This window comes from Leptonychotes weddellii, chromosome 16 (assembly GCF_054177405.1).
Source record: "Leptonychotes weddellii isolate Sample4059 chromosome 16, ASM5417740v2, whole genome shotgun sequence".
Lineage (NCBI taxonomy): Eukaryota > Metazoa > Chordata > Mammalia > Carnivora > Phocidae > Leptonychotes > Leptonychotes weddellii.
The window spans coordinates 39,027,406-39,047,430 of NC_138384.1; the positions used below are offsets into that span (position 1 = coordinate 39,027,406).

Sequence of the window (20,025 nt, forward strand, 5' to 3'; positions counted from 1 at the left end):
TCCGTTTCTAGTCTCTGGTTGTCACTAAACTTTTTTGACTCTGGTTTTCAAAGTCTATAGAACAGAGTAATGATTCCCCAGATGGGATCGAGTGAACCAAGGGCATTGGCAGCCTTCTGCCACTCAGGCAGTGGTCACTAAATAACATTAACTTCTGATTAGCAACAGTACTCTGGAGAACACCGACCCATCCCACAGCGCTGGTTCACCAAGGAGGGCAGTTGGCCCTAGGCACAGGCAGCAAGAGCCGCCTTGGCGCTGTCAAGGGTAGAGTGCGCTCAAAGGATTCTGGAGATTGTAGTTCAGGCCTCGCGAACGCCTCCAAGTCGCGCACGCGCACATGCAATTTGGTAAAGTGGAATCCGTTTTGTCTTTGGCCTTGTTGATACCATTGCTTGTGGGGTCTGCTGAGCTCCAATCCCTTCTTCGCACCGGGGCGCCGGACTTCTTGGGGCTGAAAGGCTCACTGGTCCGAATGGGCATAAGCATAACCTTGCGACTGAAGGACTTATATCCGGTAAGCTTGTGCATTTTTCGCCGCGGAGTTAGCAAGTTGGGCTCAGTTATCAGCGCGCTGCACCTTTAACATCTGGAGGTTGATACACGTGTGGGGGCGACCGGGATTGACCAGCTGTGCTTCCGGGAGCCACCGCCTTCTTGAGGACAGAGGCGCCCTCGGGTCTTTGATATGGGACCTGAATTGGGGCACGTCTCTGGCTCAGGGTCTTGTCTGAGGCGGGCTTTTCTGCTGTAAGTCTAGTCTCCGGAGTCCTGCTCCTGGAGGGACAGACAGAGGATTGCTCAGAGCAAGGTGGTGCGGGGTAGGGGGCATTCGTGCCCGCTTCTCCAGACACTGCCAGCTTCCCAGAGGCCATTCTGCTGCAGCCGGAGCCTTGGTCTCGGGCGGAATTAGTCCATTCTCTCTCCCATCCCTGTCAGTGTATCTGTGTGAAGTGGAGAGAGTTGACAATGGGGAAGCAGGGTAAAGGACTGCCCTTTGAACCGGGTTGTTCTGGGAACCGAGGCCAGCGTTGGTCTGCTAGCTCTGCAGTGTCAGGACTCTGCCCTTTTCCAGAAGGGGACCCCTGAGGACGACTGCGCTTCGGGCAAGACTGAAAGCCATGACCCGAGGTGATGCTTCCTGAAACACAATGAGCATTTGCCTTCCTCATCCTACCCTTTATTGGGTAAGAACATCTCTTTCAGGACTTCCTGACCATTTCCTTCCATCCCGTCTACTCAGCTGTGTTGCCTAGGGGCCCCTTCCGAATGGCAACAAGTGTTCACGACTTTTTTTCTATAAATCGTTATCTTTTTCCACGTGGGGTCAGGAATGTTGATTGAGCAGAAGTGCACAGGGAGGAAAATGAGGATATTATTTGCTAAATGAATCTGTTTTACCTGGACTATGATGTGATGAGGTCAAGTTGAGCACTTGAGTGGGAGCTCATATCTGGAAAATCATGATCATCACAGACTGTAAGACAAAATGAGAGTTGGTGTTGTTCAGTCTTCATTTGACCTCAGCCTCTTTGTGAATCTTCATCAATTTTCATCAGATTTTTGGCAACTCAGGAACCAGGAACATTTATTGCAGTTTAGTGATGCCTGGTTACAGGTTGAATTATACCAGAGCCTAAGTAGTTTGAGAACCTTATTGTTAGAGCCCAGACCGACAGACCTTAAAGGTCTTATTAGTGCCAAATACCAAAATGAGAAGAAAGATTAAGTCAACTAACTGCCTTCAATATTTATACTGGTATTTCCAATTATTCTCATTTTACTATTTGTGGAGGAATCAAGTGTAGTCATTATTCCTTGGCTTCTGTGTGTGTTGGAGTGGTAAATTAGCTTTTCCCCACCAGGGTTATAACATGATTTTTACTTAACTCTATAGTATATATATGTAGTTATTACTATGTAAGTATTAGAGCTGAGCCAAGTAGTATACTAAGCAGACATATTATTTCTAGAGTAATTTTTTTTTCCTGGAGCTAGTTATCTTTTTTTTTTTTTAAGATTTTATTTATTTATCTGACAGAGAGACACACAACGAGAGAGGGAACACAAGCAGGGGGAGTGGGAGAGGGAGAAGCAGGCTTCCCGCAGAGCAGGGAGCCCGATGCGGAGCTCGATCCCAGGACCCTGGGATCATGACCTGAGCCGAAGGCAGACACTTAATGACTGAGCCACCCAGGCGCCCCTGGAGCTAGTTATCTTTTAAAGTTATTTGCTCAGTTTTCCACATTTGTGTTGCTAACCCATCAAAATGTGTAAACATCACTGTCACATGACTATCAATAATATTTTCCATACTGTCACAATCATCAGTCATTTAGTTCTTCAGTACTTTCTTCTGGTTTCCTTTGTGTTACTGCTCCTGTCTCCATTGGTTATGCTGCAGACTTGCTACACAGCTGTCATCCTGGTACTTTTCTTTCACAGTAACACTGACTCTTTTGTTCTCTTTCTCCTGTGACTCTTATTTCCCATCATCCGGATGCCTAATATACCTCTTGATGGTTTACTCTATAGATTTTATGGAGCACAACCAGTTACTTCCAAGCAAAGATGCATAGAAGCAGGAGGGGAATCTTTTGAACCTTTGCTTGTCTGGACTCTAAACTGGTTCTCAACCAGGAACAATTTTGCTCCTACCCTCACCCCTCCAGGGATATTTGGCAACATCTACAGATACTTTTGGTTGTCAAAGTTGGGAGGAGAGTGCTACCAGCATCTAGTGGAGGTCAGAGTTGTTGCTAAACATCCAACAAACAGTGCACTCGACAGCACCCCCCATGACAAAGAATTATTCAGCCCCAAATGTCAACATTGCTAAGGTTGGGAAACTCTCCTCTAAACATGTCTTTATACCATTTTCTTCATTCTAACAGTGATATTTAGAAGTACATTACCTTTCTGATACTTTATATATAACCTCTTTTTTTCTGTCTTAATTTTTTAAAGGATATTCTCTTAATTTCTTTTATTCTCAAATTTTATTCTAAGATATTTTGTAGAAGTGGGTCAACAGTAGGCAGAGGGAATTACCTATTACTGACAATTATATACCAGACGTTATTAGACTAGATGATGGCTTATACTATTTCACATAATAGAGAAACTCTACTTAGCTGGCCTTTGTACATCCCAAACCTGCTTGGATACTGGAAATGTCCCTACTGTGATTGGGTGGTTTGATCTATCTTCAGGAACTGGAATGTTTGAGAACATAAATTAAATCATACTGACATCCAGACCTCCAGACCCAGCCTGTTTGTTCTATCTGTCCTTTCCTATAAACACTCTCTTTATCACCTATATTTTCACCTTTTTCTTTTCTCCTCCCATTTAAGAGCTTTTGTTTTTATTATAACCTTAATACACAGATTTATTTTTTCAGGGACTGGGGTGATCAAGGATGTGTCTATAGACTTTTCTCAGGAGGAGTGGGGATGCCTGGATTCTGATCAGAGGGATTTGTACAGAAATGTGATTTTGGAAAACTATAACAACCTGATCTTAGTTGCTAAGCATACCTGTCTCTAAAAATTCAGTCTTCCCTCTGGGATATTTGCTCCTCCCCTTGTGAATTTCTCAGCTCCTTTCAAATATCCTGTATATTCCATTTCCCTGTTGCCAAAGAGAAAGCTTGAGCTCTGTAGAGTTGAATATGTGCAGCTCTACCGGGGCTGAGGCTGAAGCTCCATCTTCCCTAAATAATGACCTTTTAAATAATGACCTAAATAATGTCTTTGAAGCTATTCATAGCTTGTTGAGAGTTGATTTTTATGATTAGATGTTCAATTTTGTCAAATTATTTTCCCTATCTTTAGAAATAATCTTTTTTTCTCTTTAATTGGTTTAGTATATAGTAAATTTTATAATGGCAACCTTGTGTTCCTAGAATAAAATTAACACAGTCATATTGGTTTATTTTATATGACATTGTAGGATAGAGTTTGTTAACATTTTATTCAGATTTTGCATATCTATTTGGTAACTTAGATTGGCCTATAATTTTCTTTCCTCATACAATTTTTGGTTCATTTTGTTTAAAGACTTTATTAGCTTCATTAAATGAGTGTAGGAGTGTTTCTTCATGTGTATATACATATACATACACGTATATATGTATATACATAGTTGTAGAAAATAATTTCAATGAAAAGTTGCAAGAATCAGAGAACTCCTTTATATCCTTTATCTAAACTCAGCAGTTTTCCAATTTTAATATTTTAACACATTTACTTTATCATTCTTTCTCTCCCCCTCCCCCATCCCTGTCTCTTTCTTTTTTTTTTTTATTAAAGTTTTTTTTTTTTTTTTTATTTGAGAGAGAGAGAACACATGAGAGGGGATAGGGTCAGAGGACGAAGCAGACCCCCCGCCGAGCAGGGAGCCCGATGCGGGACTCGATCCCGGGACTCCAGGATCATGACCTGAGCCGAAGGCAGTCGCTCAACCAACTGAGCCACCCAGGCGCCCATCCCTGTCTCTTTCTTGCTCCACACCCACATACACTCATACATATCATTTTTTTCCTGAACCATTTAATAATAGATTGTAAACATCATGGCCTTTTAGTCCTTAATACTTCTTTGTGTACTTCCAAAGAACAAGAATATTCTCTTACATTATTAAAACATCACTAGTAACATTTAAGAAATGTCACATTGGTAAAATATTTTTATTTAATTGACCATTCACATTCCAGTTGTGTCAACTGTCCCAATAATGTCTTTAGGGCATTTTCTCTCCCCATTTAGTACAGGATTCAGTCTGTTTTGGCTTTGCATTTTACTGTCTCTTTACTTTTCTCTTAAGTTGCAAAAGTTTATTAGACTTTCATTGTTTATAATTACATGATCATTTTTTGAAGAATAAAGTCCACTTTTTTTTTTTTTTTAAGATTTTATTTATTTGACAGAGAGAGACACGTGAGAGAGGGAACACAAGCAGGGGGAGTGGGAGAGGGAGAAGCAGGCTTCCCGCAGAGCAGGGAGCCTGATGTAGGGGTTGATCCCAGGACCCTGGGATCATGACCTGAGCCGAAGGCAGACGCTTAACGACTGAGCCACCCAGGTGCCCCTCCACTTTCTTTTTTTAATAGAATGCTCTTCATTTAGCTTTTCTGTATTATCTCATGATTAAGTTCAAGTTATTCTTCTCCTGCCAGGATACCAAATATGTGATATTTTGTCCTCCTCAGGACATCATATCTAAAAGTATATGATTTGCTTCTGCCCCTCATTGATTATGTTAATTTTGATTACCTGTCCCAAATATTGTCCACTTTCTCTATTGTATAGTTTTTATTTTTTCTGCAACTTATCAGTCATCTGTGGGGAGGCACCATGGTAATATTGTATTCCTCATCAAAAGATGAGGCCTCATGGTTTTGTATTCTTTGCAAAGGTTTACAATTAATTAATTATTTTAGTGCCTAAACCACCCAGGTTTGGCAAGTCAGAACCCCTTCCAGGTAGCTCTAGGTCTTTCCAACATGCTGACATAATTTTTTAAGTGCTCACTTACTTTTTGGTACAAAAAGATGTTCAAAAGTCTTTTTCCTTTTAAAAACCCTTTTCAAATATTTTTGGGAAATATGTTGTATTTGTTTGCCAGAGTTGTGAAAGAGAATCTTTTCTATGCTTCTCTCCTGGCTTCCAATGACTTGCTGGCAATCTTTGGCATTCTTTGTCTTTTCCTGCATCACGCTGATCTTTGTCTTCATCTTCACATGTTCTCTGCATGTGTGTGTTTCCAGATTCACTTTACAAGAAGACTAGTCATATTATATTAGAGGCTCATCCTACTCCAGTATGATCTCATCTTAATTTAACTAATTTCCACATAAGGTCACCTTCTGAAGTAGGGGCATGGTAGTGGTGGTGGTAAGGACATCAACATATGGACACAGTTCAACCCATAACATTTTCGTGTGTATAAAAATTTTGAAACCAAATTGCACAGTCTGAGTAATAATACAGTGAAGACCCATCTTGTTACTCTGTTAGTTTAAGAAATAGAACATCGCAAGTACCTTCTAGGCCCCTTCTGTGCTCAATTACAGTTACTGTTTTTTCTTCACTATGGGGTTTGAAATAAAATTGACTGTGGTACACAGCTTGGTATCTAGTCATGCAAGTTCTCACATCCTGCTTCTTTGTTGGAACTATGGGTTATGATCCACTGGTGCTATACAGGTAGATTTCTGAATTTTGAAATGATCACCAATAGTTCTACTTGGAGTGTACCAAATTGATTATAAAACTAAAATCATGTTTAATTTGTTTTTGGTAGTTTGAGGTTTCTTTTGATTTTGTTTTATAATTATATGGAATATTTCCAAGATTCCAATGGCAAATCCATAAAATAGTGTATATTCAGGGAAGTCTAGCTTTTATCCCAGTCTACTGTACATTGTTCTCCACCTCTCTCTCCAGTGAGTTTACCCTTCCATTTTTTTTCTAAATAAAAGCAATTGTATATATCTTCTTAACCTCCCTTTCTTATTTTCATGGCAGCATGCTATATACAATTTAGTCCACCTTCCTTTTCTCACTTAACAGTATGTCCGGGAGATAACTTCAAGGAGGTATAAGGATTTTCATCCATTCAGGGGTGCCTGGGTGGCTCAGTTGGTTAAACATTTGCCTTCCGCTTGGGTCATGATCTCAGGGTCCTGGGATAGAGCCCCACATCAGGCTTTCTGCTCAGTGGGGAGTCTGCTTCTCCCACTCCCTCTGCTGCTCCCCCTGCTTGTGCTCTCTAACTTGCGCTCCTGCTTGTGCTAACTCCTGCTCTCTTTCTCTCTCAAATAAATGAATAAAATCCTTAAAAAAAGGGTTTTCCTCATTCCTTTTTATAGTTGGAAAATATATTCCACTTAGTAGATGCACCATAGTTTTTCAGCCAGTTATCTGAGAATGGACATTTGGGTTGGTTCCAGTAATTGTTATTATAAATTGTGCTTCACTGAATGGCATTGTATGTAAATCTTTTAAAATTTATGTCAGTATATCTTGAGAGTTGAGTCATGTCACTCAGATTGCTAGTTTATAAAAGGGTAAGTAAATATGTAATTTGGTTAGGGAATGCTGAAGCCTCCTCCACAGTGGGTATACCATATTGTCATCCAACTAGTAATGAATGAGAGAACCTGTTTCTCCTTAGCTTCCTGAAAGAATATGTTGTCAAACATTTAGATTTTTGCCATTTTGACGGTTGAAAAATGTTACCTCCTTGTAGTTCTAATTTGTTTCAAAATTTGGAAATTATCCATTTAAAATTTCCTAATCACCTCATCATCCAGTATGACTTCCCATCAATTCATGTGCTTTGTGCATTTATCAAATTCTACCAGTATATTTGATCACTGTATAAATAATTTACATCTCATATACATTAATTTCAAATTAATTCCCCTATTTATACTATAAAAGTTTCATTTCTTCCAGGGGGAAAAAAGTGAATGTTTTCTATTATGCTTTCTTTCAGAACATGAATCTTGGTGTAAAACCAAGGAATTATCTCTGAAGAAGGAAGTTTATGAAATAGAATCACCCCAGTGGTTTATATTGGGAAGTCTTAAAAAACTTGGACTTGAGTGTTCCTGTTACAGAATGACTGGGAATGTAAAAGAAAGACTGACAAAAAACAAGGATCTCATGAGAAAAATTTTAATCAAGTTATTTTCAACTATGAAAATATATACATTTTCAGTCATAACACATCTCCATATCAAAAATCATATATGGAAGAGAAACACTATGAATGCAAGAACTGTGAGAAAGCTTTTGTACATGACTTACAACTAACTACACATCAGAGAATTGATACTGGCAAGAAGTTCAGGAACCATAAGGAATATGGGAAGGTTATTAGTAGAGGTTCAAAACATACTCAACATCAGATCATGTTCACTGGTGAAAACTGAACATAAGGAATGTGATAGGGCCTTATACTGTGCACATACTGTATTCATACTAAGGAGAAAATCTATGAAGGTAAAGAATGTGGAAAAGCCTTTGGTACTGGCTCAGTATTTCTATCACATCAGGGAATTTACACGTGTGAGAAACCCTGTCTAGTTAAGGAAGGTGGGATTTTTTTTTTTATCATTCCTCAGACCTTACTTATCATCGGAGACTTCATGCGAGTGAGAAACCTTATCAATGTATGTTATGTGGAAAAGCCTATAGTAGTAAATCAGCCATTACTCTGCATCAGAGAATTCACACTGGTGAGAAACCATATATATGTAAGGAGAGTGGAAAAGCCTTTCATAGCAGTTCAGTACTTACAGAACATCAGAGAATTCACACTGGTGAGAAAGCTTATATGTGTAAAGAATGTGACAAAGTCTTTCATTATTCCTCAGATCTTAAAAGGCATCAGAGAACGCATACTGGTGAAAAACCCTATGAATGTAAGGAATGTGGCAAGGCCTTTAAGAGTGCATTGTATTTTTTTTATACATCATAGAATTCATACTGGGGAGAAACCCTATGAATGTAAAAACTGTGCTAAGGCATTTGGAAGTTGCTCAGCCCTTAACCGACATCAGAGAGTTCATACTGGTGAAAAACCCTATATATGTAAAGATTGTGGAAAGGCCTTTTGTAGCAGCTCCAAACTTACAGAACATCAGAGAATTCACACAGGTGAGAAACCATATGTGTGTAACGAATGTGGAAAGACTTTTTGTAATAGTTCTATACTTACAGAACATCAGAGAATTCACACTGGTGAGAAACCACATGTGTGTAAAGAATGTGGAAAGACCTTTTATCACCCTTCACGCCTTAGTCAACATTGGGGAATTCATATGGGTAAGAAACCCTACGAATGTAAGGAATGTGGGAAAACCTTTAGTAGTAGCCCTGCCATTATCCGGCATCAGAGGATTCATACTGGTGAGAAATGCTTTGAATGTAAGGAGTGTAAAAAGGCCTTTCATTGTTCCTCAGACCTTTCTCAACATCAGAGAATTCAAAATGGTGAAAAACTTTACGAATGCAAAGAATGTGGGAAGGTTTTTTACGTAGTTCAAATCTTAATCAATATCGGAAAGATCATGCTGGTAAGACGCTCTGAAAATAATCTATGGGAAAGGCATTTAATTATGAATTTCATCTAATTTGAGATAGGACTTCATGCTGGTTAGATCCTATAATTAGTATGAAGAGCCTTTTATTTGCTTTTTACAGCCTAAATTGCCTAAGAATATAGTAAATATCAGAAGATCATCAGAAGTTCACTCCTGAATATCAGGAATTTATGACCGTGAAGGAAGAAAACGAAAACTTTGGTGCATGTCAACCTTAACTATCAGAGGATTTATCAAGGAATAATCCTAGAATTTCATTTTACTTTTCCTAATTTAACTCTAGGTATTTTTGCCTTACTTATATTTACTGGTCATTAAAATTGTTAGTTGTGCTTGAGGCGCCTGGGTGGCTCAGTCGTTAAGCGTTAAGCGTCTGCCTTCAGCTCAGGTCATGATGCCAGGGTCCTGCTCCGCGGGAAGCCTGCTTCTCCCTCTCCCACTCCCCCTGCTTGTGTTCCCTCTCTCGTTGTGTCTCTCTCTGTCAAATAAATAAATAAAATCTTTTTTAAAAAAATAAGGGGCGCCTGGGTGGCTCAGTTGGTTAAGCAACTGCCTTCGGCTCAGGTCATGATCCTGGAGTTCCGGGATTGAGTCCCGCATTGGGCTCCCTGCTCAGCGGGGAGTCTGCTTCTCCCTCTGACCCTCCTCCCTCTCATGCTCTCTGTCTCTCATTCTCTGTCTCTCAAATAAATAAATAAAATCTTTAAAAAAAATAAAAAAATAAATAAAATAAAATAAAATAATAAAAAAATAAAATTGTTAATTGTGCTTACAGTTCTGGATTGACTTCTTTTTTGCCAGGATTTTGAACCTATCACTACTTATCCTTTCCAGTTGCTTTTCCTGCCATTTTGGTGATATATTCTAATTTATATAAGTTTTTTTTTATAAAGTTAAGTTTCAGGGCAACAATTTAAATATTCATATGTATGTGTTTATATATGTATATACATATTTATCTATCTGTAATTATACCTGTACCTTCTTTATTATTTTCACTTTTTTTGTATCTTAATACAAATAAAACTGTACTGCCTTTTTTTTTAAATATTATATTTATTTATTTGAGAGAGAGAGAGCACAAGCAGGGGGAGCTGCAGGCTGAGGGAGAGGGAGAAGCAGGCTCCCCACTAGGCAGGGAGCCCGATGCAGGGCTTGATCCCAGGACCCTGGGATCATGACCTGAGCTAAAGGCAGATGCTTAACTGACTGAGCCACCCAGGCGCCCCTATACTGCCTTTTTGAAGAGAATTCCTTTTAATATTAACATTTTATTGTAAATTTTTCAGATTATTTCAAAAAGCACAAAGAAACCTTTATTTCTGTCAACTGTTAGAATACCCACTCTCAAAATTATCAACACAAATCCTTTCAGTAATGTTTAAAAGAAACTCCATTTCATAAATTACTTTTTCTATGGTAAAATGTATCATGAACAGTTTTCCAAGTTATTAAATATTATAACACTGTCCTTATTGGAATAGAGTTAGTGTTTATCTCTGTGGCTCTACTATTATTTTGATAAAATGTTTGCCTTCTAAATTTTGCCTTATAAACAATGCTTCTTTCAACATCCTGTTTGCATTTTGTATACTTGTCTCCTTTTTCTATTTTTTATTTCTGAAATAATCTGTGGATGTCTTATACATACAAAATTTTAAACATTGCAGATAAACTAAACTCCCATTTGCCTATTTCCCTTTCCCTAGTTTCTCCCCTAAATTTACCACTGTTGGCAGTTGTGTTGATTTCATCCTTAATAAAAGGGTAACTTAGATGAGAATCGAATCAGTATTCAGATATTTTGGCTACCCAATGTGTTCTCTTATCAGTCAGATAATGTGTTCTATATTATACTTTTTGTAATAAACCTCATTATGCTGTGACAGTTGTGATCTCAACCATCCCATAGAACTTTATATACACTTTCTCTCTGGTATAAATGTTATGATCAGCATAAAGATTGAATTCTGTAGGAAGAGCTTATTACATCTTAACATCTTTATTTTGGTTTTAAGTTTTTTCTTTTCCAATATGGAGTGTCTCTTATGGTTAAACACCATTCCATAAATAAAATAGATGAAGAAAATACTAACATTTACTAAACAATTCACTAGTTACATTCATGCATTCATAACTCATTTACTCCTCATTACAAACCGATGACAGTTATCTTAGTCATCCCATTTTGCCATACTTGAAGTGAAATACATAAGATTGAAAGCAGTATTATGTTTCTACTGAATATGTATATTAATCTTCATATCTATATATAGATATATACATTGTATGTATAGTGTTTGTATGTGTGTGTTTAATTGCATTTAAAAAGGCTCTTGAAAGAAGGGGTGGGGCAGAGTCCCAAACAGACTCCAACAAAGGGCTCAGTAACACAACCCTGAAATCGGAACCTGAGCTGAAACCAAGAGTTGGATGCTTAACTGTCTGCATCAACCAGGCACCCCATAAATGGTGTTTCTTAAAAGATTAACAATGTAGCAATTTTGGCAAAAAAAAGATAAGCATTAGGACTGAGAAATTGATGTTATTACAAATTATAGATTTTATGGGTAAGAGATACACTCTTTTTGCTAATAATTTCAAAAAAGTAAAATGCATGATATTCTTCAAAAACAAATCTCCAGAACTCAGTCAAGAGAAATATAAACATCCACTAGTCCAATAAAAACTAAATAAATTGCCCATAGCTAAAGAAACCACCTGATCTTTTTTTTAAGTTTTTATTTAAACTCCAGTTAGTGGGGCGCCTGGGTGGCTCAGTCGTTAAGCGTCTGCCTTCGGCTCAGGTCATGATGCCAGGGTCCTGGGATCGAGCCCCGCATTGGTCTCCCTGCTCCAAGGGAAGCCTGCTTCTCCCTCTCCCACTCCCCCTGCTTGTGTTCCCTCTCTTGCTGTCTCTCTCTCTGTCAAATAAATAAATAAAAATCTTTAAAAAAAATAAATTCCAGTTAGTTACATACAGTGTAAAATTAGCTTCAGGCGTACAATTTAGTGATTCATCACTTATATACAATACCCAGTGCTCCTCACAAGTATCCTCTTTAATCCCCATCACCTATTTAACACATCTCCCCACCCACCTCTCCTCTGGTAACCATCTGTTTATTCTCTATAGTTGAGAGTCTATTTCTTGGTTTTCTTCTCTCCTTTTTTCCCTATGCTTCTTTGGTTTCTTAAATTTCACGTATGAGTGAAATCATATGGTATTTGTCTTTCTCTGACATTTCACTTGGCATACTACTCTCTAGCTCCAACCACATCATTGCAAATGGCAAGGTTTCATTCTTTTTCATGGCTGAGTAATATTCCATTATTTATATTTTTATATATTAATATATAAGTGATATACATATATCACTTCTTTATCCATTCATCAGTCGATTTGGGCTCTTTCCATAATTTGGCTATTTCGATAATGCTGCTATAAACGTAGGGGTGCACGTATCCTTTCAATTTATATTCTTTGGGTAAATACCTACTAGTGCAATTGCTAGATCATAGGGTAGCTCTATTTTTAACTTTTTAAAAAGATTTTGTTTATTTATTTGAGAGATAGGGAGAGCATGAGTGGGGAGGGAGGGGCAGAGGGAGAAGGAGAAGTAGACTCCCTGTTGAGCAGAAAGCCCAATGCGGAGCTCGATCTCAGGACCCTGAGATCATGACCTGAGCTGAAGGCAGATGCTTAACCAACTGAGCTACCCAGGTGCCCCTCTTTTTAACTTTTTGAGGAATCTCCATACTGTTTTCCAGAGGGGCTGCACTAGTCTGCATTCCCACCAACAGTGTAAGAGGGTTCCCCTTTCTCCGCATCCTCACCAACACCTGTTGTTTCTTGTGTTGTTGATTTTAGCCATTCTGATAGGTGTGAGGTGATATTTCATCGTAGTTTTGATTTGTATTTCCCTGATGATGAGTGTTGTTGAGCATCTTTTCATGTGTTTGTTGGCCATCTGTATGGCTTCTTTGGAAAAATGTCTATTCATGTCTTCTGCCCATTTTTTAAACTGGATAATTCGGTTTTTTGGCTGTTGAGTTGTTTAAGTTCTTTATATATTTTGGAAACTAACCCTTTATTGGGTATGTCATTTGCAAATATCTTCTCCCATTCCATAGGTTGCCTTTTAGTTTTCTTGATTGTTTCCTTCGCCGTGCAGAAGCTTTTTACGTTGATGAAGTTCTAATCATTTATTTTTACTTTTGTTTCCCTTGCCTCAGGAGACATATCTAGTACCTGATTTTTTTTTAAGATTTATTTTTTTATTTTAGAGAGAGATAGAGAGCACACACAAGCAGGGGTAGGGGCAGAGGGAGAGAGAGAAGCAGACTCCCCACTGAGTAGGGAGCATGACACAGGGTTCACTCTCAGGACTCTGAGATCATGACCTGAGCCAAAATCAAGAGTCCGATGATTAACCAAGTGAGCCACCCAGGTGCCCTGTACCTGATCTTTTTTATAGGTAGAATTCCTAAAATTTTGAGGAGCTCCTCCTAGTTTATCTAAACGTCAAGCTTGACATTTAATTTTATGATTCTTGCATAACCTTGATTTTACATTTAAAGGGCAAGACAAAACTTCCGGTAACAAATATGAATATTTGTGTAACATCCTGAATAAATTGGTCATTTCAATTCACAAATCTATTAAGGAAAATCTAGGTGATTGTTCATTCCAAAAAAGTTGAACAATATTTCTATACTTTAATAAAGTCAAAAAGGTTCTTTTTAAAAGTGTTGATCCAGGGGCGCCTGGGTGGCTCAGTCATTGAACGTCTGCCTTCGGCTCAGGTCATGATCTCAGGGTCCTGGGATCAAGCCCTACATCAGGCTCCCTGCTCGGCAGGAAGCCTGCTTCTCCCTCTCCCACTCCCCCTGCTAGTGTTTCCTCTCTCACTGTGTCTCTCTCTGTCAAATAAATAAAATCTTAAAAAAAAAAAAAAGTGTTGACCCATTTGGTATAATTTTGTTTTTACATCATACATTTTCTTTGGGGCACTTGGCTGGCTCAGTTGGTGGAGCATGTGGCTCTTGATCTTGGGGTGATGAGTTCGCACCACATGTTGGGTATAGGGATTGTAAAGTTTCATTTAGCATTTATTTAGTTCAGGTTTCCTGCTAGTCAATTATCTCAGCTTTTCTTTGTCAAAATAAGTACTTAATCTTAATTTTTGGAAGATATTTTTGGGGCATAAAATTCTCAGTTGACAGAATATATATATGGTCTCTAGTGGTTCTGTTTTACTGGAGAACCCTGTTTTACATCCAAGCTGTAAACATCTTTGTGGGGACATTGTCTTGCCTTCCACATGCTGCCAGTTTTGCAAAGTGGCTGTAGTATGTTGCATTCCCACTAGCAATGTATGAGAATTCTATTTGGTTCATATCCTATCAACAATTGATAATGTCTTTTCAATTTTATTTATTTTTCTTTTTTAAATATTGTATTTATTTATTTGGTTGGGGGGGAACTGCTGAAAAGGGAGCCTGCACAGGGCTCAATCCCAGGACCTGATCATGACCTGAGCTGAAGGCAGATGCTTAACTGACTGAGCCACCCAGGTGCCCCTGTCTTTTCAATTTTAACTATTTTACTAGGTATGTAGTAGATTAAATTGCAGTTTTAATTTGCATTTCTCTGAGAAGTACTGACCTTTAGCATCCTTTCCTATGCCATTTAAATATACTCTTTAGTGAAGTGTCTGTGCAAGCCTGTTGCCCGCTTTTATTGGGTTGTTTGTCACCTTTTTCTCATTGATTTGTAGGAGAGTTGTTTTTATATTTATAATACAAGTCTATAATGTATTACAAAGGCCTTTTTCAAGTCTGTGGTTTATCTTTTCACTCTCTTCATTGTGTCATTTGATGAATGATATTTCTTCATTTTAATGAAGTCCTACTTACTTTTTCTTTTATGGATTTGTAAACCATAATAGGACATACTTATTATGTTCTGTTTAATAAATCTTTCCTTTTCCCAACAACATGAAGATGTTTTTCTACATATGTATTCTTTTAAAGTTATATAACTTAATTTTACAGCTAAGTGAAAACTTCACATTAGGCATTTTGTCAAAGAAAATCTTGCATTAATTTTGTGTACTATGTAAGGTAAGGATAAAGATTCTTTTTTTCCCTTGTGGATGTCTAATTGTTCCAGCACCGTTTACTGAAAAGACAATCCTTTCTCCACTGAGTTAATGTGGTATTTTTCTAAAAAGTGGCTATCTTTTTATTTTTTTTTATTTCATTCCCTTTGTCCATGTTTTATCCTTGTACAAATACAACACTGTTCTGATTACCATAGCTGCAGTAGGTAGAATTCTAAAAAGGACCCCATGATAAACACTCCCCGCTGTTACTTCTTTGATAATGTTATAATACATGGCAAAAGAGATTTTGTGAATGTATTTAAAGTGATTAATCAGAGGCCTTAAGATAGTTTATTTGGGCTGGCCTCACCTAATCTAACACGAGCCCTTTAAAAACAGTGTTTTCTCTGACTACTAGCAAAAAAGGAAGTCAGAGAGATGTGTTCTAGATGGCCTGAAAGAAAGCAAACATACATGTTGTGAATTGCCTGTGGGGGCCATTTGGAAAATATCTGAGAGTGGTCTCCAGCTCACAGCCTAAGGAAATAGGGACTTCAGTCGTGCAACACAAGGAACTGAAATCTGCCAAAAAGAATGAGCTTGGAAGTAGATTTTTCTCCAGATCCACTAAGTGAGAACTAAGGCCAGCTAACACCTGGATTAAGCCAAAGGGGCCAGGTGACTGAATGGGGTATCCCCAGTTGCTGAGGAGTCAGTCCTAGACTGCAGCTAAGCAGTTCAATATTTTTTTTTCAATATTTTTATAATAACTTTTGTTTTGTTTTGTTTTGTTTCAGCTCTATTCTGAGGGGTGGAGGTTGGGAAGAAAGCCCCATACTTCACCAGAACCTGAATGGTGATGAGAAACTATCACAAAACAGTCTCCCAATGTCTGATATATAGAGGCATATGGGAGATGATCTTGTAGCAGCTCCTTAATGGTCTCCCTTTCTCTCATGTTTGGGGAGAATCATAAGACATTCTGCCAAGACTCAAATAAGCTATATTTCTAGCCTTTGCCTGCATGGGTACATGCAAGGTGGCCATGTTGCCATGGTGGGGCTGTTCCCTACAATACCACCCTCTGACCTTTCAGTATCCAGCTAAGCATTCTCAGGATTGCAGGCTACCCCATGGGCTACTCTAATTAATTTTACAGATAGGGGCTTGGACCAAATATGTTCCGTTGTCTTAAGCAACATAGTGACCACAACTACAACTTCCAATTTGGGGCCAAGTCAGCTAAATATGCCCCAGCTGCTATCAGGATCAACCTTAGAGAGCCGCATTACTTTCTAAGGTGAAAATGGGTTGCTCTGTTTTTCCTTATTCATTGATCAACTGTAGCAAGAAATGTTAGAAATTGCCCATGTATCGGCTGTACTGGCCGGCAGGAAGTCCAGGGCAATACAATCGTCATTACCACTCATCTTAGAGCGTTTAGAACCATCAACAGTCTGAAAAACAAGAAAAGAGTCTGAGAACAGGTTAAAGAAAATCATATCAGTGTCCAGAATGATAGCCTTGTTCTGTCATCTCAAGCGGAGGCTCTTACTTTCTGAAGTCAGTAGTTGCGTTTATCACTTACTGGTCAACAGTTAAGTTGAGGTGATGGTGGCAGTTTGAGATAAATTGGCCAAATGCCAGGCAGAGATAAGAGCTGAGAAGGATCACTGGTCCTTACCTCTACCCAGACCTCAAAGGGTCTAAAGTGCTCTCTCCCCACAGAGAGTTGTTCCTTTTTTTCTACAACTATATGATTGGTCCCCCACCAGTCTCTGCAGCAATCACTTCATTCTTTTTCCAACCTTTCCCATGTCTTACACCACACAACTGGTCCCTGACTGCCTCTGTGGTTTCTTTCTATACCTTGGACCATCCTAGAACGGCGTCCCCACCCTGATGTGTACGCCAGCAAACATTACCTTAGCAGTCATCACCTCATATTCATGATCATTGTCATCAATATCCATAATTGCCAAATCCAATAAGGACAGCCAGTAGACAAAAGAAGTACTAGGTTAGAGTTTCTCAACCCCCTGTTCTCCAGGGGTAAGTGTGGGAGGAAAAAATGTAGAGCGAGAAGTTGATTATGTGGATTGAGTTCTTAGAGCCAACTCGACCTCTTCCCTCCTCTTCCTTATAATCAAACATTTTATTATTTATTTATTTAAAATTCAATTAGCCAACATATAGTACATCATTAGTTTCAGGTGTAGGGTTCATACACATTCTATTTAAATGAAAATTACCATTTTGGGGGAATTGCCACATTTAGAGCCCAAATTGCCTGTCTAAAGTGTGTGCTCCACGGGGAGTGGGGCTTGGTTGTCCGATTATCTTTTCCAATTTCTCTTTTAAGAGTCCATTTCATCTTTCAACAGCACTTGCCGCCTAGGTATGACATGGCCATGAAAGTTCCAATGACTATCCCCCGTTGCTGCCTACTGCTGCATATTTGTTGTTGTTGTTGTAAGGTGGCACTGTTGTCTGACTGGATATGTTTAGGGAATACAAATAGATAACAACATAACACTGTCCATCTAAAACCCCTGAATAGTATGGCTGCCCATCTGCTCTGTGGACAGGGATGGAAGTATTGGACTCTGAAAAGGTGTCTATTGTCATCAACACTCAGCAGTACCCGTAGGTGGAGGGTAGAGAGCCCATATGGTCTATTTTCCAGCACCGGCCAGGTTTGGTATCCTTGGTTATTGGTCCCAGAGTTCTCTCTGCTACTCAGCTGCATAGCTGACAGCCTGGGCATATTTGCTGGGCTTTCTTGACCTCATGTGCTGGAATCACTGTGTCTTATTTTTAGGCTTAGTCACGAATGACAAATTCTCATGCCCTGTGTGATGGTGTGTCCAGGTGGCTATGGTCCTTACCTGGGTCCTTATCTGATCATCTTGTGGATTCTGTTGATGTTCATCTTTGTAAGGTCCTTTACCATGGGCATCCACATGGTCACAAACAGGATGTGGGTCTTGTGCAGTCTGCTATCATAATGCTTCATCCCCAAAGAGGCTAAAATTTGGTCATTCAGTTGTCCCACTGCCAGGCACCACACCACATTGCCAGTCCATTGGCTACTGCCTATGAATCAGTGAAAATGTCACAAGGTGCATTTGGGGGAATATTTTCCAGGGGAGCACAACAGCCTACAGCTCCTCCCATTATGCAGAATTCTCTTTGCCACACACAGTTTTAAGCAGTTTTCTTTGAGGCTGCCCAGTGGCAGTGGTCTACTACATCCCACCTCCCTTTACCTTAGCTGGTAAGTACATGAACCAGGCCCAGGAATACTCAGGAATGTCAGTGTTCCAAAGCTCCCAAGAAGTCCAAAGTGCTGGGCCAGACACCACATCTGACACGGCTGCATCTACAGTGTGACAGGGCCTCTTTTGAGCGATCTGATACGATGAGTTCAGCAAGATTCTCATCCTCGTGTGAGGTATGGAGAGCCTCCAACACCGGAACAAGCCAGCAGATGTTGTGCCTCATTTTTGTTTGCTAGAGGTATTAAGATCAACAGTTTTTCTTTAACAAGGTCAGGGCTTTTTCTCTGAGCATCAGCCCACACGGTTCCCAAGTGGCTTACTTGCGTGGTTAGCCCAGGTATCTTGTTGGGATGTTAATCTTCCAGCTCTGGTTCATATATTGACTCATCTCATGAAAGGCAGTCTAGGGGCGCCTGAGTGGCTCAGTCGTTAAGCGTCTGCCTTCAGCTCGGGTCATGATCCCAGGGTCCTGGGATCGAGCCCCGCATCGGGCTCCCTGCTCGGCGGGAAGCCTGCTTCTCCCTCTCCCACTCCCTCTGCCTGTGTTCCCTCTCTCGCTGTGTCTCTCTCTGTTAAATAAATAAAATCTTTAAAAAGAAAAAAAAAAGAAGAAAGAAAGGCAGTCTACACGCTGTCTTTAGCCCTTTCAGTCAGAATAATGCCATCGATGTAAGGGTACCAAGACATATCTGGTGATATTTCAGCTTTTTTTTTTAGGGCTAAGCCTATCCACTAGTGATAAATTATAGAGAGTTTAGGATAACCTATGGCAACATGATAAAATAAAGGTAATTAGAACCTGTGAAGGCAAATTGGCGCTAATCTTCAGGAGGCAATGGGATGCTGAGAAAGCATTAGCAATGTCTACAACTGCAAAACAAGACCTTCGGTCTGCATTATGGAGTCTATGATTGTTAAATCTGGAACTGCATGTGCCAGTATATTACTGCCACATTGAGCTTGTGGGAGTCCATGGTGACGTGCCAAATAATATCGGCTTTTCCCCCGGTTACTGAGGGCTGTTATGTGATATAGTTTCTTTAAACACCTCTGCCTCCATTAGCTATTTGATCATTATAGTGACCTCTGACCCCTTCTACTCCCCTGATCCCCTTCCCTGGCCTCCTGTACGGCTTCACAGTAACTATGTGACTACACTGGAGAGGTCTCATAGGCTCTGGGTTGTGTCCTTGTGCCACAACCATTATTCTAATTGTGGCATTTCCCCATTGGGAACATCCCTTATGATCAAGAGAATTATTACCTATAATTAACACATCTATTTCCACAATACATTCAGCAATATCAGTCACAACCACCTGAGTTGATACTGGCCCAAAAGAACCCACCTATAAGTTTATACTGTCAATTGGAAAATTATTTCTAAATCCAGTTCAAGTAATTTTTCTGACCATGACCAAGGGCATTTACTGGCATCAGAGTAACTTAGGTTCCAAGTCCATAAGTGCTTAAAATGTTTGGCAAACTTGGTCACTGTCAAGTCCCCAACATACTTTGACTA

At 39.4% G+C, this 20,025-nt stretch overlaps 1 protein-coding gene across 1 annotated transcript; it reads left to right on the plus strand.

Moving 5' to 3' along the window:
• On the plus strand, positions 1-12,078 carry LOC145717653 (uncharacterized). The gene is given in 3 exon segments (XM_081807569.1): positions 1-517; positions 7,504-8,481; positions 8,483-12,078. Coding segments are annotated over 2 exon segments (960 nt in total). The 5' UTR covers positions 1-517; positions 7,504-8,184; the 3' UTR covers positions 9,146-12,078.
• Positions 12,079-20,025: the final 7,947 nt, after the last annotated feature.